Source organism: Trichomycterus rosablanca, chromosome 21 (assembly GCF_030014385.1).
Source record: "Trichomycterus rosablanca isolate fTriRos1 chromosome 21, fTriRos1.hap1, whole genome shotgun sequence".
Taxonomy (NCBI): Eukaryota; Metazoa; Chordata; class Actinopteri; order Siluriformes; family Trichomycteridae; genus Trichomycterus; species Trichomycterus rosablanca.
In genome coordinates this window covers 6262520-6281002 of record NC_086008.1, presented here as the reverse complement: position 1 = coordinate 6281002, position 18483 = coordinate 6262520, and the positions used below count along the sequence as shown (strand labels likewise).

The following is an 18483-nucleotide window of genomic DNA, read 5'->3' as shown; positions in this document are numbered from 1 at the left end:
TTGTTTGTCAATTTGTAAACATTTATAAAAAATACAAACGTTTTGCTACAAATGTGATCAATTAGTCTTCTGCACTGTGTGCAGCCTAATACAGCAGTTTTATGGGAAAATTTATATACATATCTACAATGTGCATCATGTATATTTTACCTGAGGTTACTGCTACTTATTTTAAAGTTAGTGAACTACACCCTTACAGACGGAACAAAGTTGGAAAGGACAACAGTCACAAATAGGCTACAGTATCCCACCTTAGTATCTAAAGTTCTGTCCGAATAGATCGTTATTTTACTTGAAATCAGCTGCTAAATGACCACATCAGTATGTCTTCACTATATAAAGGTATTTATAAAATTGTAACCGGTTCACTATCTGCAGATAGTGGCAGAAGGTGTCTATTCATCATAATAAACGTTTAGGTCAGGTGCCTCTGGGCGCCAGGCAGGAACACACCCTAAACACGGGCGTTAATCCATCACATACATTCATTCATTTATATTCATGCCATTTATCAGACGCCTTAATCCAAAACGATTTACAGTTCTCACAGATAAGATAAAATCAATTGTGTGTTAAGGAGCCCAACATGCCGGTGGTGGGGAAACTGCGCCCCCTTTTGGTCACCAATCCAGAATATTAACCGCTGAGTTACCACTGAACCATTGTCACACGTTTGTTTAGGCTACTCACCCGGTCACTCATGCACAAGGGCAACTTAGAGCATCCAATCTACCTTCTGCATGTTATTGGAAAGTGGATGTAAACTAAAGTACCCAAAGGAAACCCAAGCAGGTGCAAAAGAGCATATTCCTCAGAGACACTGACCGCATGCAACTTTCAACCCCAAGACCACAAAACCCATGCAATGCAGCACTCATTCTACCCACTGCACTACCATGAGCCCAGTGTTTCCTGGAGGATCCGCGATCCTGACCAGAATGTTCGTACAATGACAGGAAACGGATTATTGTTACGTGTTGATTTTATTTTTGTTGCTTACTGTGCACGTATCGATAACGACACTAGGAACCTTTCGTAAAATACACCAAAGCAACCCGGTGGATTTTGAAGTACGCGCAGGAAATTTGCGCGACAGTAGCTGACTAGAACTAAACAAGGCTGGATATTAATATTAAATTAGTGTAAAACAGTGGAGACATATTCAGTGAAAATGTTTGCAGGGCTTTCTGAGCTCGGAATATCTAATGGAGACGATCTGAAGGAAACTCTGACCAACTGTACAGAGCCGCTCAAAGCTATAGACCAGTTCCAGGTAACATCACTGCAACCAGACATTAAATTCACTTCAAATTAGAACAAATACTCTCCAACAAATACCTCTTTTCAGAAACACATACAGGTATTACAGGTAGGACGTCTTTTTACATCAACTGCCCACTTTTTCCACAATGGTTTTCCTAACCGTGAGCAATCTATTAAGTCATGATAACGGTCTGATAAGCAGAGAACAGTGTTCCGTACACTTTTCTGTAATTCCGCAAACACTCGAAACAAAAGCTGGATTAATGGTCTCAAACACTAAGCAAGGGTCTCAGTTGTATTTCAAGCCCCGATTACAAATCCGGTTGGATCATATTAGGAATGCAAGCCAAAATCTATTGAATGGCCACCTGTACGGAACACAGTTCCATTATTGTCACAGTTATACGTACACCTCATTTAGACCCAAGTTTAAGCACTGAAGTCAAGACACTTTGCAGCGGTGTTTGTTTTATTGGGTGTGTTTACAGGCACACTAATAATTCACATGAGGTGGTTAAGTGGGTAGCAATGTCGCCTCACGGCAAGAAGGTCCTGGGTTCGATTCCCAGGTGGAGCGGTCCGTGTCCTTTCTGTGTGGAGTTTGCATGTTCTCCCCTTGTCTGTGTGGGTTTCCTCCGGATGCTCCAGTTTACGATTTGCCAGTCTAAAGAAAAGCGATCACGTTAATTGGAAATTCTAGGTGTGTGTGTGTGTGTGTGTGTGTGTGTGTGTGTGTGTGTGTGTGTGTGTGTGTGTGTGTGTGCCCTGTGATGGACTGGCTGGCGACCTGTCTGAGGTGTTTTCTTGCCTTTTGCCCAATGAACGGGACCCACTGTGACCCTGAGTAGGATTAAGTGGTGGTAAAAACAATTAATAATGAAGGATTTATGTATCTTATCATCGGCTGTTGCTTTTTGCTTTTACAGAATTGTTTGGGAGTGAGTGTATTTATTTAATCGGTATATTACTGTGTGTAGTCAGAGAATGGCATATTGTTGCCGACCCTGCAGTCTGCGCTGCCTTTCCTGGATCTTCATGGAACTCCTCGCCTGGAGTTCCATCAGTCAGTGTTTGATGAGCTCAGGGACAAGCTGATGGAGCGAGTGGCATTTATTGCAGAAGGCAAGGATGAAGACAGGTAAGGGCAAGAGATCAGAGTCTACTTGCATTTTTTTCCACTGCTACTCCTCAGACAGAAGTTCTAGGAAGGTGAAACTCTAGGAAGCTCAAGATTTGATACAATCACTGACTGTAACCCCTCTGTTCCTCTGTACACTGCTGGCACTAATAAAAGTGTCCACTGATAAAGAAATAGAGGGCGATTAATAAACATTTCTTTAAAATAAAAGAGCTGTAGTATCTACCTATATACCTATATTAAGCATTAACAGGGTATGTGTTCCTAAAACAGTATTATAAATCCCAACAATGCTGCTGCTCCTGATAAACTCATAACAGTTCAACACACACTGCCGTGTCATTACCATGCTAGTGCTAGTACAGAGCAGTCAGTTATTGTATACCTACAAGGATCATCTGTATGGTAGCTTATAAATGAATTAAGGAATGTACGTGTCAGGAATAGGTGTACCTAATAAAGTGCTTGGTGAGTGTAGTGTAGCACTACTGATTCTGCTCTGAATCCATCTGAATAAAATGTCTTAATTAAAATATAACAGAATTTAAATACCTAGTCACTTCATAAAGTTGAAATGTGTTTAAATAAACATTTTGCATACGATTATGTAATCAGATTATGATGATGTGTGCTAATGCAAAGCATTTTAAGAGAGAATTGTGATGCATCCAATAACTGATTGTTTCCCCTTCCTGTTAGATACCGTAAGTTGGAGGAACTTCTTGAGAAGAGCTTCCCGCTGGTCAAAATGACATCTATACAGCCTGTAGTCATGCAGGTTATGAAGCACCTACCAAAAGTAAGGGATTAGTTCCACTCGACATGGTTCTATTTACTGTTTGGTTTATACCGGCGTGTGCTTCTTGCTCATCTTTGTTGGATCTGAGTAGGTGCCGGAGAAGAAACTGAAGCAGGTAATGGCGGATAAGGAGCTGTATAAGGTCTGTGCTGTGGAGGTGAAGAGGCAGATATGGCAGGATAACCAGGCTCTGTTCGGGGATGAGGTGTCTCCTTTGCTTAAGCAGTACATTGTAGAAAAAGAGGCTGCACTGTTCTGCAGTGATCTCTCTATCCTTCACAACTTCTTCAGTCCTTCACCCAAGACCCGGCGACAGGGAGAGGTGAGCTCCTCCAACATCCTGAGAACTTTAGCATTACCTTGTTTAAGATCCTGGGTTCGATTCCCAGGTGGAGAGGTTCGGGTCCTTCCTGTGTGGAGTTTGCATGTTCTCCCTGTGTCTGTGTGGGTTTCCTCCGGGAGCTCCGGTTTCCTCCCACAGTCCAAAGACATGCAAGTGAGGTGAATTGGAGACACAAAATTGTCCATGACTGTGTTTGACATTAAAGGCTTGAACTGATGAATCTTGTGTAACCAGTAACATTCCAGTCGAAAGGCAGAACTGTGCTTAATGTGGGCAGGGAAAGCTTTGAGCCAGCTAAGCCTTTGTGATGAACTATTTGCTACCATCTTTGTTCAGAATCTACAGATAGGATGCTGAACTTGTTATGCTCACTGTGTTTGTGCTAAGCTTTATATTACTGTAACATTTATATGTTATGCTGTTATGAGATGCTATAAATTTAAATAAATTGGCAAAAATTTGCATCCCTAGTTCTGAAAAACTCACTAACTATCATGTTATGTAATACTGCATTTTTAAATATATATTTATTTTATTTTGGTGTTTGTCAGGTTGTACAGAAGCTCACTCAAATGATTGGGAAGAATGTAAAGCTGTACGACATGGTGCTGCAGTTTTTAAGGACACTGTTCCTGCGAACACGAAACATGCACTACTGCACCCTACGCGCCGAGCTTCTCATGTCCTTACATGATCTGGACGTTAGTGAGATCTGCTCTGTCGATCCGTGCCACAAGGTGAGAAATGAATTATCAGTTGCTAAAGGTGTTAAATGGCTATTGTTGATTTTAGTCATTTTATCTAACTGTGTATAATTTGAATATTAGTTAAAATTAGTTAAGAATCAGAGGGAAATTGATGTCATAAATTGTATATGCTGCTCAAAATGCTTTTCTTATAAAAATACAGTAAAGACACGTATTTGTTGTTCCAGTTCACATGGTGCTTAGACGCCTGCATCAGGGAAAAGTTTGTGGATGCCAAACGAGCTCGAGAGCTGCAAGGTTTCCTGGACAGTGTTAAAAAAGGACAGGAGCAAGTGCTGGGGTATGTAGTGCTTAGTGAGGACACAATTATTACACAAATTTGTTCTGAAGCACTGTGGTCACTCTATGTGTGACTGTTGTTTACAGGGACCTCTCCATGATTCTGTGTGACCCTTTTGCCAGTAATACTTTGGTGCTGAGTACAGTGAGGAACCTGCAAGAGCTGCTCAGCCAGGACACCCTACCCAGAGTAAGAGATCTATATAAGCAGCATGATTTAGCAATATTAATGATTAAGATTCTGACTTCTTTTTTTTTCCACTGCAGGGAAACTTGTCTTTGGCGTTTCATGTTAAAAATACAGCACATAATACATATACAACACTGAAAACATACAAAAACAATGTCTTTCTGTGTGTGTGTGTGTGTGTGTGTGTATGATCAGGACAGTCCAGATCTGCTCTTGCTTTTAAGGATGCTAAGCCTTGGTCAGGGTGCCTGGGACATGATCGACAGCCAGGTTTTCAAAGAGCCACGACTGGTAAGATTATACGCTGCCACATACTTTGTCACACATGTTTGTAGAATCGTTTTTTTAATGGCTTAAAACACTAATTACTGATAAGTGCTCTTATTTGTTGACATTATTAGGAACTAGAAGTTGTTACACGTTTCCTGCCTGCCGTGATGTCAATTGTGGTGGATGATTACACATTCAATGTGGAACAGAAACTTCCTAGTGAGGAAAAGAGTTCACCTGCCTACCCCTCCACCCTGCCTGAGACCTTCACCAGGTATTTAATACACGCTGATGAGCCAAAACATTAGAACCCCCCACCTTGGCCAAAAAAATGTGCCTGGTAATGACATTTCATAACAGTTAAACATTAAATGTGGGGCTGATGATTGTGTTAAATGCTACCAATATGAATGATCAGCCAAAAGACTTGAGTGCTTTTGACAAGAGCCAGATCATTTTTGCCAGACAACTGAGTTAAACTATCTATGAAACAAGGCAGCCGTGTTGAGTACCAACTGACCGTAATCGGAGAAGGAACAAGCCACAAAACGCAAACAGGTTGTAGGGTGGCCAAGTCTCATTGACACCAGAGGACGTGAAGGCTGCGGCATCTGGTATGGACCAACAGAATGGCTGCTGTGGCTTAAATTACAGATAAATTTAATACTAGTGATAAGGTGATTGTGTAACAACACACAGTGCATTAATCCCTAGTCTAGTAAAAGTGCCCGGGCATATTAGTCAGGGTGGTCCTAATATTTTGGCTTATTGGTGTAACTCTTAAAACTTCGTAGTGTACACTATCAGTTATAGATAAAAAAAATTTGGAATTTTTTGAAATCCTGCTTTGTAATCATGTCAGCATTTGCAACCTCAGACTGTATAAACCTGTATACTCCAGGTAACTACTGTAGATTCTTAAATGATTTAGAACCTGACTTGAACATCAGGAGATACATTTAATAAATATTAATGGATAAATGTCACGGCCCTACACAAAGGTCATCGCCATCTAGTGGAAAAAGAAAAAACAATCACCATAACACTTTACAGGACTGTAAATTCCAAAAACGTTTGGTGAAATGACTTGCTATAGATTTGGAATTGTATCTGTTAACTTTCCTTCATTTCTAGATATCTGCAAGAGAACAGAGTAGCATGTGAGATAGGCCTTTATTATGTGCTGCATATTGCCAAACAGCGGAATAAGAATGCCTTGCAAAGGTTTCTTCCTGCTCTGGGTAAGTCACCTACTGTTTCATACACACTGGAGAAATGTATTTAGGAGTGAGTGTATTTATTCTGCCAGCCTGAGTGAGTGCAGATCACATCACAGTAGAATTTTTACCCATTTATGTTTGATATGAGAATTTACCTGCTGAATAGTCTTCATCACTCTCCAGGTTCTCCTCTTAATGACGTGTCATACATTTTCAAAAGGAAACAGACCTGGGCTGCAGGCAGGCCAGTCAAGCACTTGCACTCTGTGTCTATAAAGCCATGCTGTTGTAGCACATGTGCAGAATAAGGCCTGACATAGTTTTGCAGAAATAACCAAGGACTTTTTACTCTTATTTTGCACCGTTCCAGTTTTTTTTATAGGTTTTGCAGGCATCACATTAGTTTATATTTACAAAATTCAAGCATGTTGGTCAGACAAAACAAAGAAGTTACATTTTTTTGTATTTTTGTGCAGTTCAAAAGAATGAACAAATCCCACATTCTGGATTTTAAAATAAGAATCAAAAGAAATATGGTTTCCCTCTAGTGGCTGGTGTTTGATCTACATGTGCGTGTCTTACAGTGGAGACCTACAATGACATGGCTTTTGGAGACATTTTCCTTCATCTGCTGATGGGTCATCTGACACTTCTGTCTGAAGACTTCGGCAATGAGGAGTTCTGCATTACAGTATTCGACCACTTCCTTATCACCTCCTCCTCCAGGCCAGTATTATAACGATTGAGCTTATGTACTTAGAGAGTACTTCCTTTAGTCATTTCTAGCTCAACTATTGGGTAACGTGTCTTTGAAATAATATAGGTAAATCTGGGATTATTGGTGAATATACTAGAGAGGCAGAAAGAATATTTATTTACTGTAGAATGTGACATTGTACAATTCTTATTGCTTTATACAAGATAAATTGACAACACACAGACACATTTATATATGTATATTTGTATGTACAGTGTATCACAAAAGTGAGTACACCCCTCACATTTCTGCAGATATTTAAGTATATCTTTTCATGGGACAACACTGACAAAATGACACTTTGACACAATGAAAAGTAGTCTGTGTGCAGCTTATATAACAGTGTAAATTTATTCTTCCCTCAAAATAACTCCATATACAGCCATTAATGTCTAAACCACCGGCAACAAAAGTGAGTACACCCCTTAGTGAAAGTTCCTGAAGTGTCAATATTTTGTGTGGCCACCATTATTTCCCAGAACTGCCTTAACTCTCCTGGGCATGGAGTTTACCAGAGCTTCACAGGTTGCCACTGGAATGCTTTTCCACTCCTCCATGACGACATCACGGAGGTGGCGGATATTCGAGACTTTGCGCTCCTTCACCTTCCGCTTGAGGATGCCCCAAAGATGTTCTATTGGGTTTAGGTCTGGAGACATGCTTGGCCAGTCCATCACCTTTACCCTCAGCCTCTTCAATAAAGCAGTGGTCGTCTTAGAGGTGTGTTTGGGGTCATTATCATGCTGGAACACTGCCCTGCGACCCAGTTTCCGGAGGGAGGGGATCATGCTCTGCTTCAGTATTTCACAGTACATATTGGAGTTCATGTGTCCCTCAATGAAATGTAACTCCCCAACACCTGCTGCACTTATGCAGCCCCAGACCATGGCATTCCCACCACCATGCTTGACTGTAGGCATGACACACTTATCTTTGTACTCCTCACCTGATTGCCGCCACACATGCTTGAGACCATCTGAACCAAACAAATTAATCTTGGTCTCATCAGACCATAGGACATGGTTCCAGTAATCCATGTCCTTTGTTGACATGTCTTCAGCAAACTGTTTGCGGGCTTTCTTGTGTAGAGACTTCAGAAGAGGCTTCCTTCTGGGGTGACAGCCATGCAGACCAATTTGATGTAGTGTGCGGCGTATGGTCTGAGCACTGACAGGCTGACCCCCCACCTTTTCAATCTCTGCAGCAATGCTGACAGCACTCCTGCGCCTATCTTTCAAAGACAGCAGTTGGATGTGACGCTGAGCACGTGCACTCAGCTTCTTTGGACGACCAACGCGAGGTCTGTTCTGAGTGGACCCTGCTCTTTTAAAACGCTGGATGATCTTGGCCACTGTGCTGCAGCTCAGTTTCAGGGTGTTGGCAATCTTCTTGTAGCCTTGGCCATCTTCATGTAGCGCAACAATTCGTCTTTTAAGATCCTCAGAGAGTTCTTTGCCATGAGGTGCCATGTTGGAACTTTCAGTGACCAGTATGAGAGAGTGTGAGAGCTGTACTACTAAATTGAACACACCTTCTCCCTATGCACACCTGAGACCTAGTAACACTAACAAATCACATGACATTTTGGATGGAAAATGACAAGCAGTGCTCAATTTGGACATTTAGGGGTGTTGTCTCTTAGGGGTGTACTCACTTTTGTTGCCGGTGGTTTAGACATTAATGGCTGTATATGGAGTTATTTTGAGGGAAGAATAAATTTACACTGTTATATAAGCTGCACACAGACTACTTTTCATTGTGTCAAAGTGTCATTTTGTCAGTGTTGTCCCATGAAAAGATATACTTAAATATCTGCAGAAATGTGAGGGGTGTACTCACTTTTGTGATACACTGTATGTGCATGTTGTTTCATGCTGTCTTACGTTTGTGCCAACAATAATTTGCAGTAAGGAGAATGTGCACAGACATGCACTGCGGTTATTAAACCACCTCCACCAGAAAGTACACCCGTCCTCTATGGAAGGACTACTGAAAACATTAGAGCCACCCAAACAGGTAAATAACATATAATTATATATATTATACATTTATTTTACCATAATTAGTAGGAATGTTTTGCTTTTGCTTGCCCTCCTTGTACCAAGGTTATTTTAGAGGAGCATTTAAAGGTCATTGTGGTAGATATTTAAAGGTTACATAAGGCATCATTTCTGCGTTACAGTGTATGTAAGATTATTTTTTCTGCTTATTTCTGGCTTGAAGGTTATTAAAGTGGGATATTTCCGGAAAGGTTTGATTGATTAATCTAATTAATTACAGCTGAATGTCTGTTTTAATCTTTGCCTTTTTTTTATTTCAGACTTTTTAAGAAATTAAGTCAGGATAACCATCAACAAATTGCATAATTCTTTTCTCTCCTAACTTCACCTCTGTCTGAGTGATTCTATATTTTTTGGTTCCACACTGTATAGTAATGATGATTTGTATTAATGTTTACAGAGCAGTGAACCAGTAAAGGAGCTGTACACACAGCTGGTGGAGAAGGTAGAGGCCTCTAAGAGGACCCCACCTGAGCCCGAGGAAGCCCCAACCTTGGATCTGGGCCTGCACCCTGTCACTGTCCCCACCACACCCAGCATTCCTCACTGAACCAACCTAGCAACTAAACTTGTTTGTACACAGGTTGTAGTCTGCCTAAACTGATTAGACTGATTAAAAAAAGCTGTATGTAGCATCTGTTTTGATTATTACCGCAACTATTCCAGAACTCATTTTACAAGCAGTTTTTTTTTTTTTTTGCTTCAGATTGGCAATTTTGTGGCCAGTGCTTATTTTGATATGAATATTTTATTATTGTGCTCTAGTTTAATCAGTTCAAAGTGATACTTTATGTACAGTACTGTTATTGTGTATGGTGTAGATTTGCATTTGTAGCAAGCCCAGTTGTAAATAAAATTAATAAGTAAATGTGTAATGGTCATTTAAAGAGTATTCCTGATCAGGTTTCATTTACATGGATAAATCATAGTTTAATCCGCTGTGGCGACCCATATACTGTATAGGGGAGCAGCCGACAGGAAAAAAAAAAGATTTTTAATAGAGTTGAGGTCCAGCTCCTCAATCCATGTCTTTATAAACTTTGCATATGAAAAAAATAAAATAAATTTGGCATCAAAAACACATTTAAGGTAAAATAGTTGTTGGGTTATATCAGCAGCTTTACTGTTGGCTGAGTTAGACCCCAAAATCATTATAACAGAAAATCTTATTTTAAACTGTTAACAGCACTAATCGTTAAATTCAGTTTCACTGTTAAACATGTTGGCACTTCCTCTGTGTAATAGGAAGCAGGTTACTTAGGTACTGCCCCAGTGTAAACACAAGCAGGAATTGAAAACACAAAAGTAAAATGCAACACTAGAAACCTAGATGTGCAAAAAACCTGGCAACCGAGTAACCAGAATTCCCCTGGACTGTTCTTGTAGAGCTATGTATAGTGCTGTGTGATCTCAAATGTACAAATTAAAGGTTGTACCGTTTAAGGTCACATTGCATCAAATCGTTGTGCTTGATTTTTGATGAGCTGCACATGAAGTGAGTATTCTAAAATGGCACTGATCACAATTTTCATTTTTCTGTAAATATTTTTTTTGTTAATTCTGATTTTTTACCATTGCACCCCCCACCTTCCCCACTAGGGATTTGATCCTGGATCTCAGTGGTTGTTGGGTTAGCTTAATGTACCACTGTGCCATTTAAGCACTGTTTTTTTTTCCTGTACCCTTGGCTCAAATTATAATGTGATATATCAAAATTAGATTCAGTTCAACATTCTTGTAAAATATATAGAAAATCAGTTATGCTTATGTCCCCTGCCAACTGCTCTGCATTCTACTGAGGAAGCCTGCTCCATAGTCTTAGTACCATTATTTAACGTGTATCTAAAATGTGTTACAGTAGATTTCAGGACTTTTTGTGCAAATGTCACTGATTTGTCATTAGAAGTCACCCAAAAGTACAAAAACCATAAATGTCATTTATCCCAAAATTACATTCACGCTTTTGTTACACTTGCTTGCACAAACTCTAGGTGGTCGGGTTTTGTCATTAAATGATTTGCTGTATTTCAGGCTTTGTGCATGTTCTGCTTGTGTCTGCATTGGTTTCCTCCAAGTAGTCCAATTTCCTCCCATCCCTTGAGGATACATTACATTTACATTTGAAGCATTTAACAGACGCTTTTATCCAAAGCAACTCACAATTATCAGTGAATACAGTTCAAGCAAATGGGCATTAAGGGCATTTCTCAGGGGCCCAACAGTGGCAATGGTGGTGCTAAAACCAGCAACCTTATGATTACTAGCCAAGTACCAAACCACTAAGCTACCAGATGCAGAAGGGTACTGACTGTGCTGCGCCACTTGTGAGTGAGTCATTAAATGTGTGAGTGTGGCGTTGTGTTCAAGGTGTTTTCTTGCATTACACCCACCGCAACCCTGACCAGGATAAAGTGGTTTAAGAAAACTAATAAAAATGTCTGCATTGGTCAACAGACTAAAAATAACTCTGTGAAACAGCTGCATTTTATTCACAGTAGTGAGTAATACTCAGGTCAACCCCTCGTGTCCTTTAAAACTGTCTGTAACTTGTGTGCATCACAAATTTTGCACTTGGAGGAGAAGTGAGTATTTAGGTGTTTGACAGGGTTTCTGAACATGTGAACCTTAACCTTGTGTGCAATACCAGCTGTTTCAGGTGGTTTTGCTTGCTTATGCAGAATTGGGATCAGTTGGAATAGAATTGTGATATGTATTACTAACATATCAAGGCATTCTATTTCAAAACCATAAGCACCTTTGTGGCTATAACAGGCTTCACGTTTCTGGGTCTTTCCACAGGATTTTGGAGGATAATGTTGGACATTATTTCACTATGTAAAACCTTTTCCATCATGCTGCTATTGTTGACAACACTGAGTGCATCAGTAATGTAACCTTGGAGCAATAGAAAACGGCATATCTGCACCTATAAGATTTTGGCATATACACAGGTAAATGTTTAGTGAGACATTTTGCCAAATATAAAACAACAGTTATCTTTTAGGATTGAAGCACAGTTACTGTTAGAAGGAACTACCAAGCAAATCGGATCTTTAGAGCGTAATAGCAGTAGTTACGTCAATCTCACTTTAACATTAACATCTTTAGCCCGTGTCTATTTATGAACATGAAAGTATGCTAAGCAGACAGGAAGTCAGTTTAGTGAGGGCTCAAAATCATTAAGCATCTCACCTCAGAGCTGTTTCAAACTGTAAGTATTTTAAATAATCCTTATGTAAATAGGTTAATGACTAGATGTGTTTAAATGGTTGTTTAAAAATCATATTTAATACATACAGTATGATATGCATTTTCTATCTGTTATAGCTGTTATAACAGTAAATATTTCTGTAAAATATATTTCAAATAGAATACAGGCCATTTACATGGATAATACTATATGATATAATTGTTTTAAAAGTTTTTTAAACAAAATATCAAATCTCAAATATCCATACAGCCATGTATTAGAGTAGGTAGCAGAAAGTTTTAACATGTCACCAACCTTTGTAGCGTGGCCTCATATTTTCCTGTTTATGATTAAATGTCTGTACCTATATAAAAAGAGCTAGTTTGACTGCATTAGATAGCCTAATTCATGGGCATTACAAAGAAAAAAAAGCTTGAAAGCCTTTATATCATAAATCAAGATAATTGGTACAGACATTTGGAATGTAAAAAAAACCTGTGGCCTTCTTGTCAATGTTGGGAAGAAGTCCTAAACTGTTGCCTCATAAAATACGAGCTACTCTAAATCAGCCCCCCTGAATCTGAAGGAGAATCTAGTGGTCAGGTGACACACAGTCAGTTATTTTGCCACAATGACCAAAAATATGTTTTGGGGAAAAAGTGGGTGAGGCATTTACAAATGTATTTCAACAACACTGTTAATTCATATATTTTGAAATTCCCTTTAAATCCAAAATTTAATCTAATTGGGAATATTTTAACTAAAAACTCAACTTTGTGCCAAAAACTCAACTGTAAAATATTGCATTCTCTCTTTTTTTGTTTTACCTAGAGTCCCAATTGCCAACATTTTTTGGAATTGGGCTCATATTTAGGTTTATTCATCACAAGCGAAGTGTTGTATATTGCTTAGGATTGAAGACAAAAAGCTATATATGTCACTGACTCACATGCTCACCGGCCACTTTATTAGGAACATCTGAGCATTCATGAAAGTGTCTAATCGAACAGTCATGTAGCAGTGACACAAGCGCATTAAATTCTACAGACATGAGTCAAGAGGTCTAGTTAATGCTTACATCAATTTCCCCATTATACTGAATGGGGAAAAAAGTGAAATAAGTGACTTTGACCTTGGCATGGTTGTTTGTACCAAATACAACAGATAAAATAATTAAACTATTGAATTTCTATGCAGAGATCACACATAAGCCAAGTAAAGTGGGTACAGGCCCACAAGAACTAGATCTGATTTTATTAGTAGAGTCCTAGCCAACATTAGTATGGTATTCCTAATAAAGTGGTCAGTTAGCACATATGCATCTCACTTTGTTGCTGTAACACTTTTTCTTTTGATTTTTGTAGATGAATAGCACAAATAATGTACGCTGCTCTCATTTGAACACAACTGGAGGTAATATAGCTGTGCCGTATCCTGTAGGAGTTACCATTGCTGTTCTGATCTGCTTGTTCCTTTTGCTTGGACTTTTTCTGAACATCTTCAGCATGTGGGTCTTCATGTACCGCATACCTGAGTGGAGGTCTGGAACATTTCTCCAGTTCCACTTGGCCATCAGTGACATCACCATGTGTCCACTGGCACCCTTTATTACAGCCTATTATTTCCTGGAAGGACACTGGCCTTTCGGAAATCTACTGTGTCGCATCAAAACTGTGGTGTTGATTGTTCACTTGTATGGCAGTATCCTGTTTCTTACTCTCATCAGTGTGCACCGATACGTACTGGTGGTCTACCACAGTCAGAACTCCCGTATGAAACAAAAGGACTTTGTGAAGAAGCTTTGTGCAGTAGTTTGGGTTTTCCTGCTGGTAAATGGAGTCGTGTGTGGTTCTGTTCTGGACACAAGCCCAGTGGGACACTGTACGCTACGTCTTAGCGTCCACCAGGAACAAAACGTCGAGGTGTTTTTTGTCATTAACTTCGTTTTACTAATTCCAGGATTCCTGATTCCATTTACAGTGTCTGTGTTTTGCTACAGCTGCCTGGCGAGGTCTGTGTCCGGCATTAATGTCTTCCAGCAAAAAGGCCAGCTCATAAAGAGAAAATCACGCAAAATGGTAGCTGTTTGTTTGGTGATCTTTGGATTGTGTTTTATGCCCATGACCGTGGTCCGCACAATTTGGGTCGTGGTCAAGAAATACTTTCCAACTCACTGTAATCTTCTTTTGCAAGTTGAGACCGCACACTATGTCTCATTTATTCTGTCCTCAGCAAACTGCTGTCTCGACCCGCTTATCTACTGTTTTGCCTCACAGAATTTCACGCGGGCCATTCAGAGTTCACTAAGGAAAATAGGAATCCAGTCAGTGAGGAAAAACGCTGATGATAAGATTGAGCATGACAGTGGTCTAACCACGATTAATAATCCTACTGGCTTGACATTGAACAGAGATATGATAACGACCACTCATTTGTAAATTGTCTACTTTAATTCAGGTACAGCTACCATCCTTACCCTGCTGTAAAAGTGTACTCCGCTTTCTTCCAAGCCCTTTCACATAATTAAGGTCACATCCTGGGATGTGTATTAGTTATTAACCAGTGTTTGTGTGTGTCGCCGCTCTAAGCAACTGGTAAGAGTGAAATAAAATTTTCATGTTTTACTACGGCTTTATATGGGTCAGGGTCACCTCAGGTCTGGCTTCCCCAGAATCGTCGGGTGCAATGCAACAACACACCACAGACAGGATGCCAATCGATTGCTGGAAACACACAGCTGGAAATTTGAACCCTGGATCACAGCTGTAGTGAGCTACTGTGCCACCCAAGTGACCCGTTTAATTTATGAAGAACAATAAAAATATATTTGAAATATATTCTTATTCTATATTGCATGTTCATTTTAAAGCATATTATTCTCTTACAATAATATAATGTAAATGTATTCTGAATAAAGAGTAACTTGAACTAAACACACGTACATCATTTTGTACTTCAAATACTTTGTATCTGTTGCTGTTCAACTGGCAGCATGAGCTGCTGGTCTATTAAAAGCTTTAATTTGAATATTTAATTTTTAGAAGGAACCTGACAAAGAGTGCAAAAGTAATAGAGGAAGTGCTAATTGTGTCTGCAGGTTGCAAACAGCCATAGTGTGCCCAGACAATATAATATAATGTTCAGGTTTCACTTGCACATCAGAATTGTAGAATGATACAAGTAATCACCGACTACAAGAGCAAAGTCAGTAACTTGGAGACTACAGACGCCTCACTCCCTGCCGAACTGAACACCTTCTATGCCCGCTTCGAGACCACTGCTCAGGCTCAACCATCCACGTCTGCCGTGCCGCTTTCCACAGAAGAGCCAGCACTCATCCTAGCTACAGACGAGGTGAGAAGAGCTCTTTCGAGGGTGCCAACCCGGAAAGCAACAGGTCCAGATGGCATTCCAGGACGGGTCCTGAAGGCATGTGCCAACCAGCTGGCTGCCACCTTCACAGACATCTTTAACCTTTCCCTGGCACAGTCTACTGTTCCTGCCTGTTTCAAGGCCACCACCATCATACCAGTCCCAAAGAAGTCCAGCATCACATGTTTGAATGACTACCGCCCCATCGCTCTCACACCCATAGTGATGAAGTGCTTCGAGAGACTGATCTTGGCTCATATTAAGAGTAGTCTTCCTATCACCCTGGACACTCATCAGTTTGCCTACCGTGCCAACAGATCTACTGATGACGCAGTTTCTCTGGCAATGCACACCGCACTCAGTCACCTGGATGGAGTTAACACATATGTCAGGATGTTGTTTATTGACTTCAGTTCTGCCTTTAACACCATCATCCCATCCAGACTGATCTCCAAACTGAGCACACTTGGGATTAGTCACACAATATGCAGTTGGATTATGGACTTTCTTAGCTCCAGACCACAATCTGTTAGGATGGGTGACCACACCTCCCCCGTCCTCACACTCAGCACAGGATGCCCACAAGGTTGCGTCCTCTCACCTATGCTGTACACACTGTACACATACGACTGCATCTCAAAACACAGCTCCAACACCATCATAAAGTTTGCCGACGACATCACAATAATCGGCAGAATCACCAACGATGATGAGAGGCTGTACAGGGAGGAAGTGAGGATGCTCACAGAGTGGAGCACTGCTAACAACCTCTCCCTCAATGTTAGCAAAACCAAGGAGATGGTCATCGACTTCAGACGGGGGAGTAGAGTGCACACACCACTGAGCATCGAGGGGACAACGGTGGAAAGAGTGAGCAGCTTCAAGTTCCTTGGCGTCCACCTAGCTGAGGATCTCACCTGGTCACTCAACACATCACACGTCATCAAAAAGGCACAACAACGTCTCCACTTCCTTCGAAGACTGAGGAGAGTCAACCTGCCACAGCAGCTTCTCTGTAACTTCTATAGATCCACTGTGGAGAGTATCATGACAAGCTGCATCACGGTCTGGTACGGCAGTGCCACAGCTGCTGAACACAAGGCTCTTCAAAGGGTGGTGAAAACTGCCCAGCACATCACTGCAACCGCACTCCCACCCATACTGGACATCTACAATAAAAGATGTCTGAGGAAAGCCAGGAACATTTCCTCTGACCCCACACACCCCAGCCACTTCCTGTTCCAGCCACTGCCATCTGGGAAGAGGTACCGGACCATTCGAGCCAGAACCACCAGACTCAAGAACAGTTTCTACCCACGAGCGGTTAAACTAGTCATTCCTACTATAACTACCAGGACATAACCACCTCTACGACTGTTGCACTCGCACTTTTACTGGACTCTTGCTGCTAATCCACTACCTCGAATTTGTTTACCTAAACCTAGCTGCTAAATCCAAATCCACTACCTCAATCTGTCTATGCACCTTGCTTTTGTTCTTGCACCTTGTTTTGTTCTTGCACCTTATATTGTTTTTGCACCTTATATTGTCTTGTCATTGCACCTTGTCTATGCACCTTATGTATGGTTTTCTTTTGGTAACTTCCCCCATCCCCTCCCCCATTGTTTTTGCACTATTGTCTTTCATTGTCTGCACTGGAGATGTAGCCTGACAGTGTTTCGTTATACTGTACAACCCTGTATTGTATAATGACAATAAAGTTGAATTGAATTGAATAAACACACACTTTTTCTAGGAGAACTAAATTAAAGGGAAAAACCTGAAAAACTGAGTGAGGAAACGATGTCAGGAGCTTGTGTTTCAGGGTGTGTATGTGGGCTTCTGTAAGCATGGTTCAGGTTTTCTTTCCCCCTTATAGAAAAACGTGACTATGAATTAGAGGATTCGTCACTACGAATGAATGAAGAATTTTCCTGATGGATGATATAATGAATACTGTGGATTATAAAAGTGGTTCCAACACGATATGGTATGAAGTATGAAAATTATGCAAATCCTGTTTAGTGGCTTTTGAGTCACCAGATTTGAATCTGTTTAAACCTCCGTGAGAGATTTTGAACTAGCATGTTAGAATGTGCTCTTCATTAACTCTTCATTAACCCTTCATTGCTTTTCATTAATTACGGGGCAAGTTGTATGCTAGTGGTTAAGGCAATGGACTAGTAATCAGACGGTTGCTGGTTCAAGCCCCACCACTGCCAGGTTGCTGCAGTTGGGCCCTTGAGCAAGGCCCTTAATTGCTCAGACAGTATACTGTAACTGTTTGTTTATTAGGATTTTAACGTCATGTTTTACACTTTGGTTACATTCATGACAGGAACAGTAGTTACGCATTACACAAGATTCTTCAGTTCACAAGGTTACATCAAACAGAGTCAAGGACAATTTTGTATCTCCAATTCACCTCACTGGCATGTCTTTGGACTGTGGGAGGAAACCGGAGCTCCCGGAGGAAACCCACGCAGACACGGGGAGAACATGCAAACTCCACAGAGAAAGGACCCGGACTGCCCCACCTGGGGATCAAACCCAGGACCTTCTTGCTGTGAGGGGACAGTGCTACCCACCAAGCCACAGTGCCGCCCGACTGTAACTGTAATGTAAGTTACTGTGAATAAAGGCATCTGCTAAATGCCAAAAATTAAAATGTAAATGTAATTAAGTAACCAAATATCTTCTGAACATGCTGTTGTATTCCTCTAAACTTCATACTGTAAGGGTCGTGATGAGCACAAGGAGTATGCCCAGGTAACAGCACCAATCTATCGCCGGGCACACCATTTACTCCCAGCTATGGGCAATCCAAAGCTGGTT

The 18483-nt window shown here is 40.7% G+C and overlaps 2 protein-coding genes across 2 annotated transcripts; both read left to right on the top strand.

The window, feature by feature from the left end:
* Nucleotides 1-1099: 1099 nt before the first annotated feature.
* nelfb (negative elongation factor complex member B) lies at nt 1100-9944 on the top strand. Its single transcript, XM_063017844.1, has 13 exons — nt 1100-1273; nt 2241-2401; nt 3101-3200; nt 3292-3522; nt 4095-4280; nt 4478-4590; nt 4677-4779; nt 4975-5070; nt 5181-5323; nt 6184-6290; nt 6854-6995; nt 8934-9042; nt 9487-9944. The coding sequence occupies exons 1-13, from the start codon at nt 1172-1174 to the stop codon at nt 9634-9636; spliced, it is 1743 nt and encodes a 580-aa protein (XP_062873914.1). The 5' UTR covers nt 1100-1171; the 3' UTR covers nt 9637-9944.
* Nucleotides 9945-13640: 3696 nt separating this feature from the next.
* On the top strand, nt 13641-14714 carry LOC134335707 (lysophosphatidic acid receptor 6-like). The gene has a single exon (XM_063018300.1). The coding sequence runs from the start codon at nt 13641-13643 to the stop codon at nt 14712-14714; it is 1074 nt and encodes a 357-aa protein (XP_062874370.1).
* Nucleotides 14715-18483: the final 3769 nt, after the last annotated feature.

Bases quoted from the DNA above. Each gene is read 5' to 3' on its own strand.
- nelfb (XM_063017844.1), top strand. From the start codon at position 1,172: ATGTTTGCAGGGCTTTCTGAGCTCGGAATATCTAATGGAGACGATCTG. The intron at 1,274-2,240 runs GTAACATCACTG...TACTGTGTGTAG, and splicing joins AAGCTATAGACCAGTTCCAG to TCAGAGAATGGCATATTGTT. The intron at 4,281-4,477 runs GTGAGAAATGAA...TTGTTGTTCCAG, and splicing joins CTGTCGATCCGTGCCACAAG to TTCACATGGTGCTTAGACGC.
- LOC134335707 (XM_063018300.1), top strand. From the start codon at position 13,641: ATGAATAGCACAAATAATGTACGCTGCTCTCATTTGAACACAACTGGA.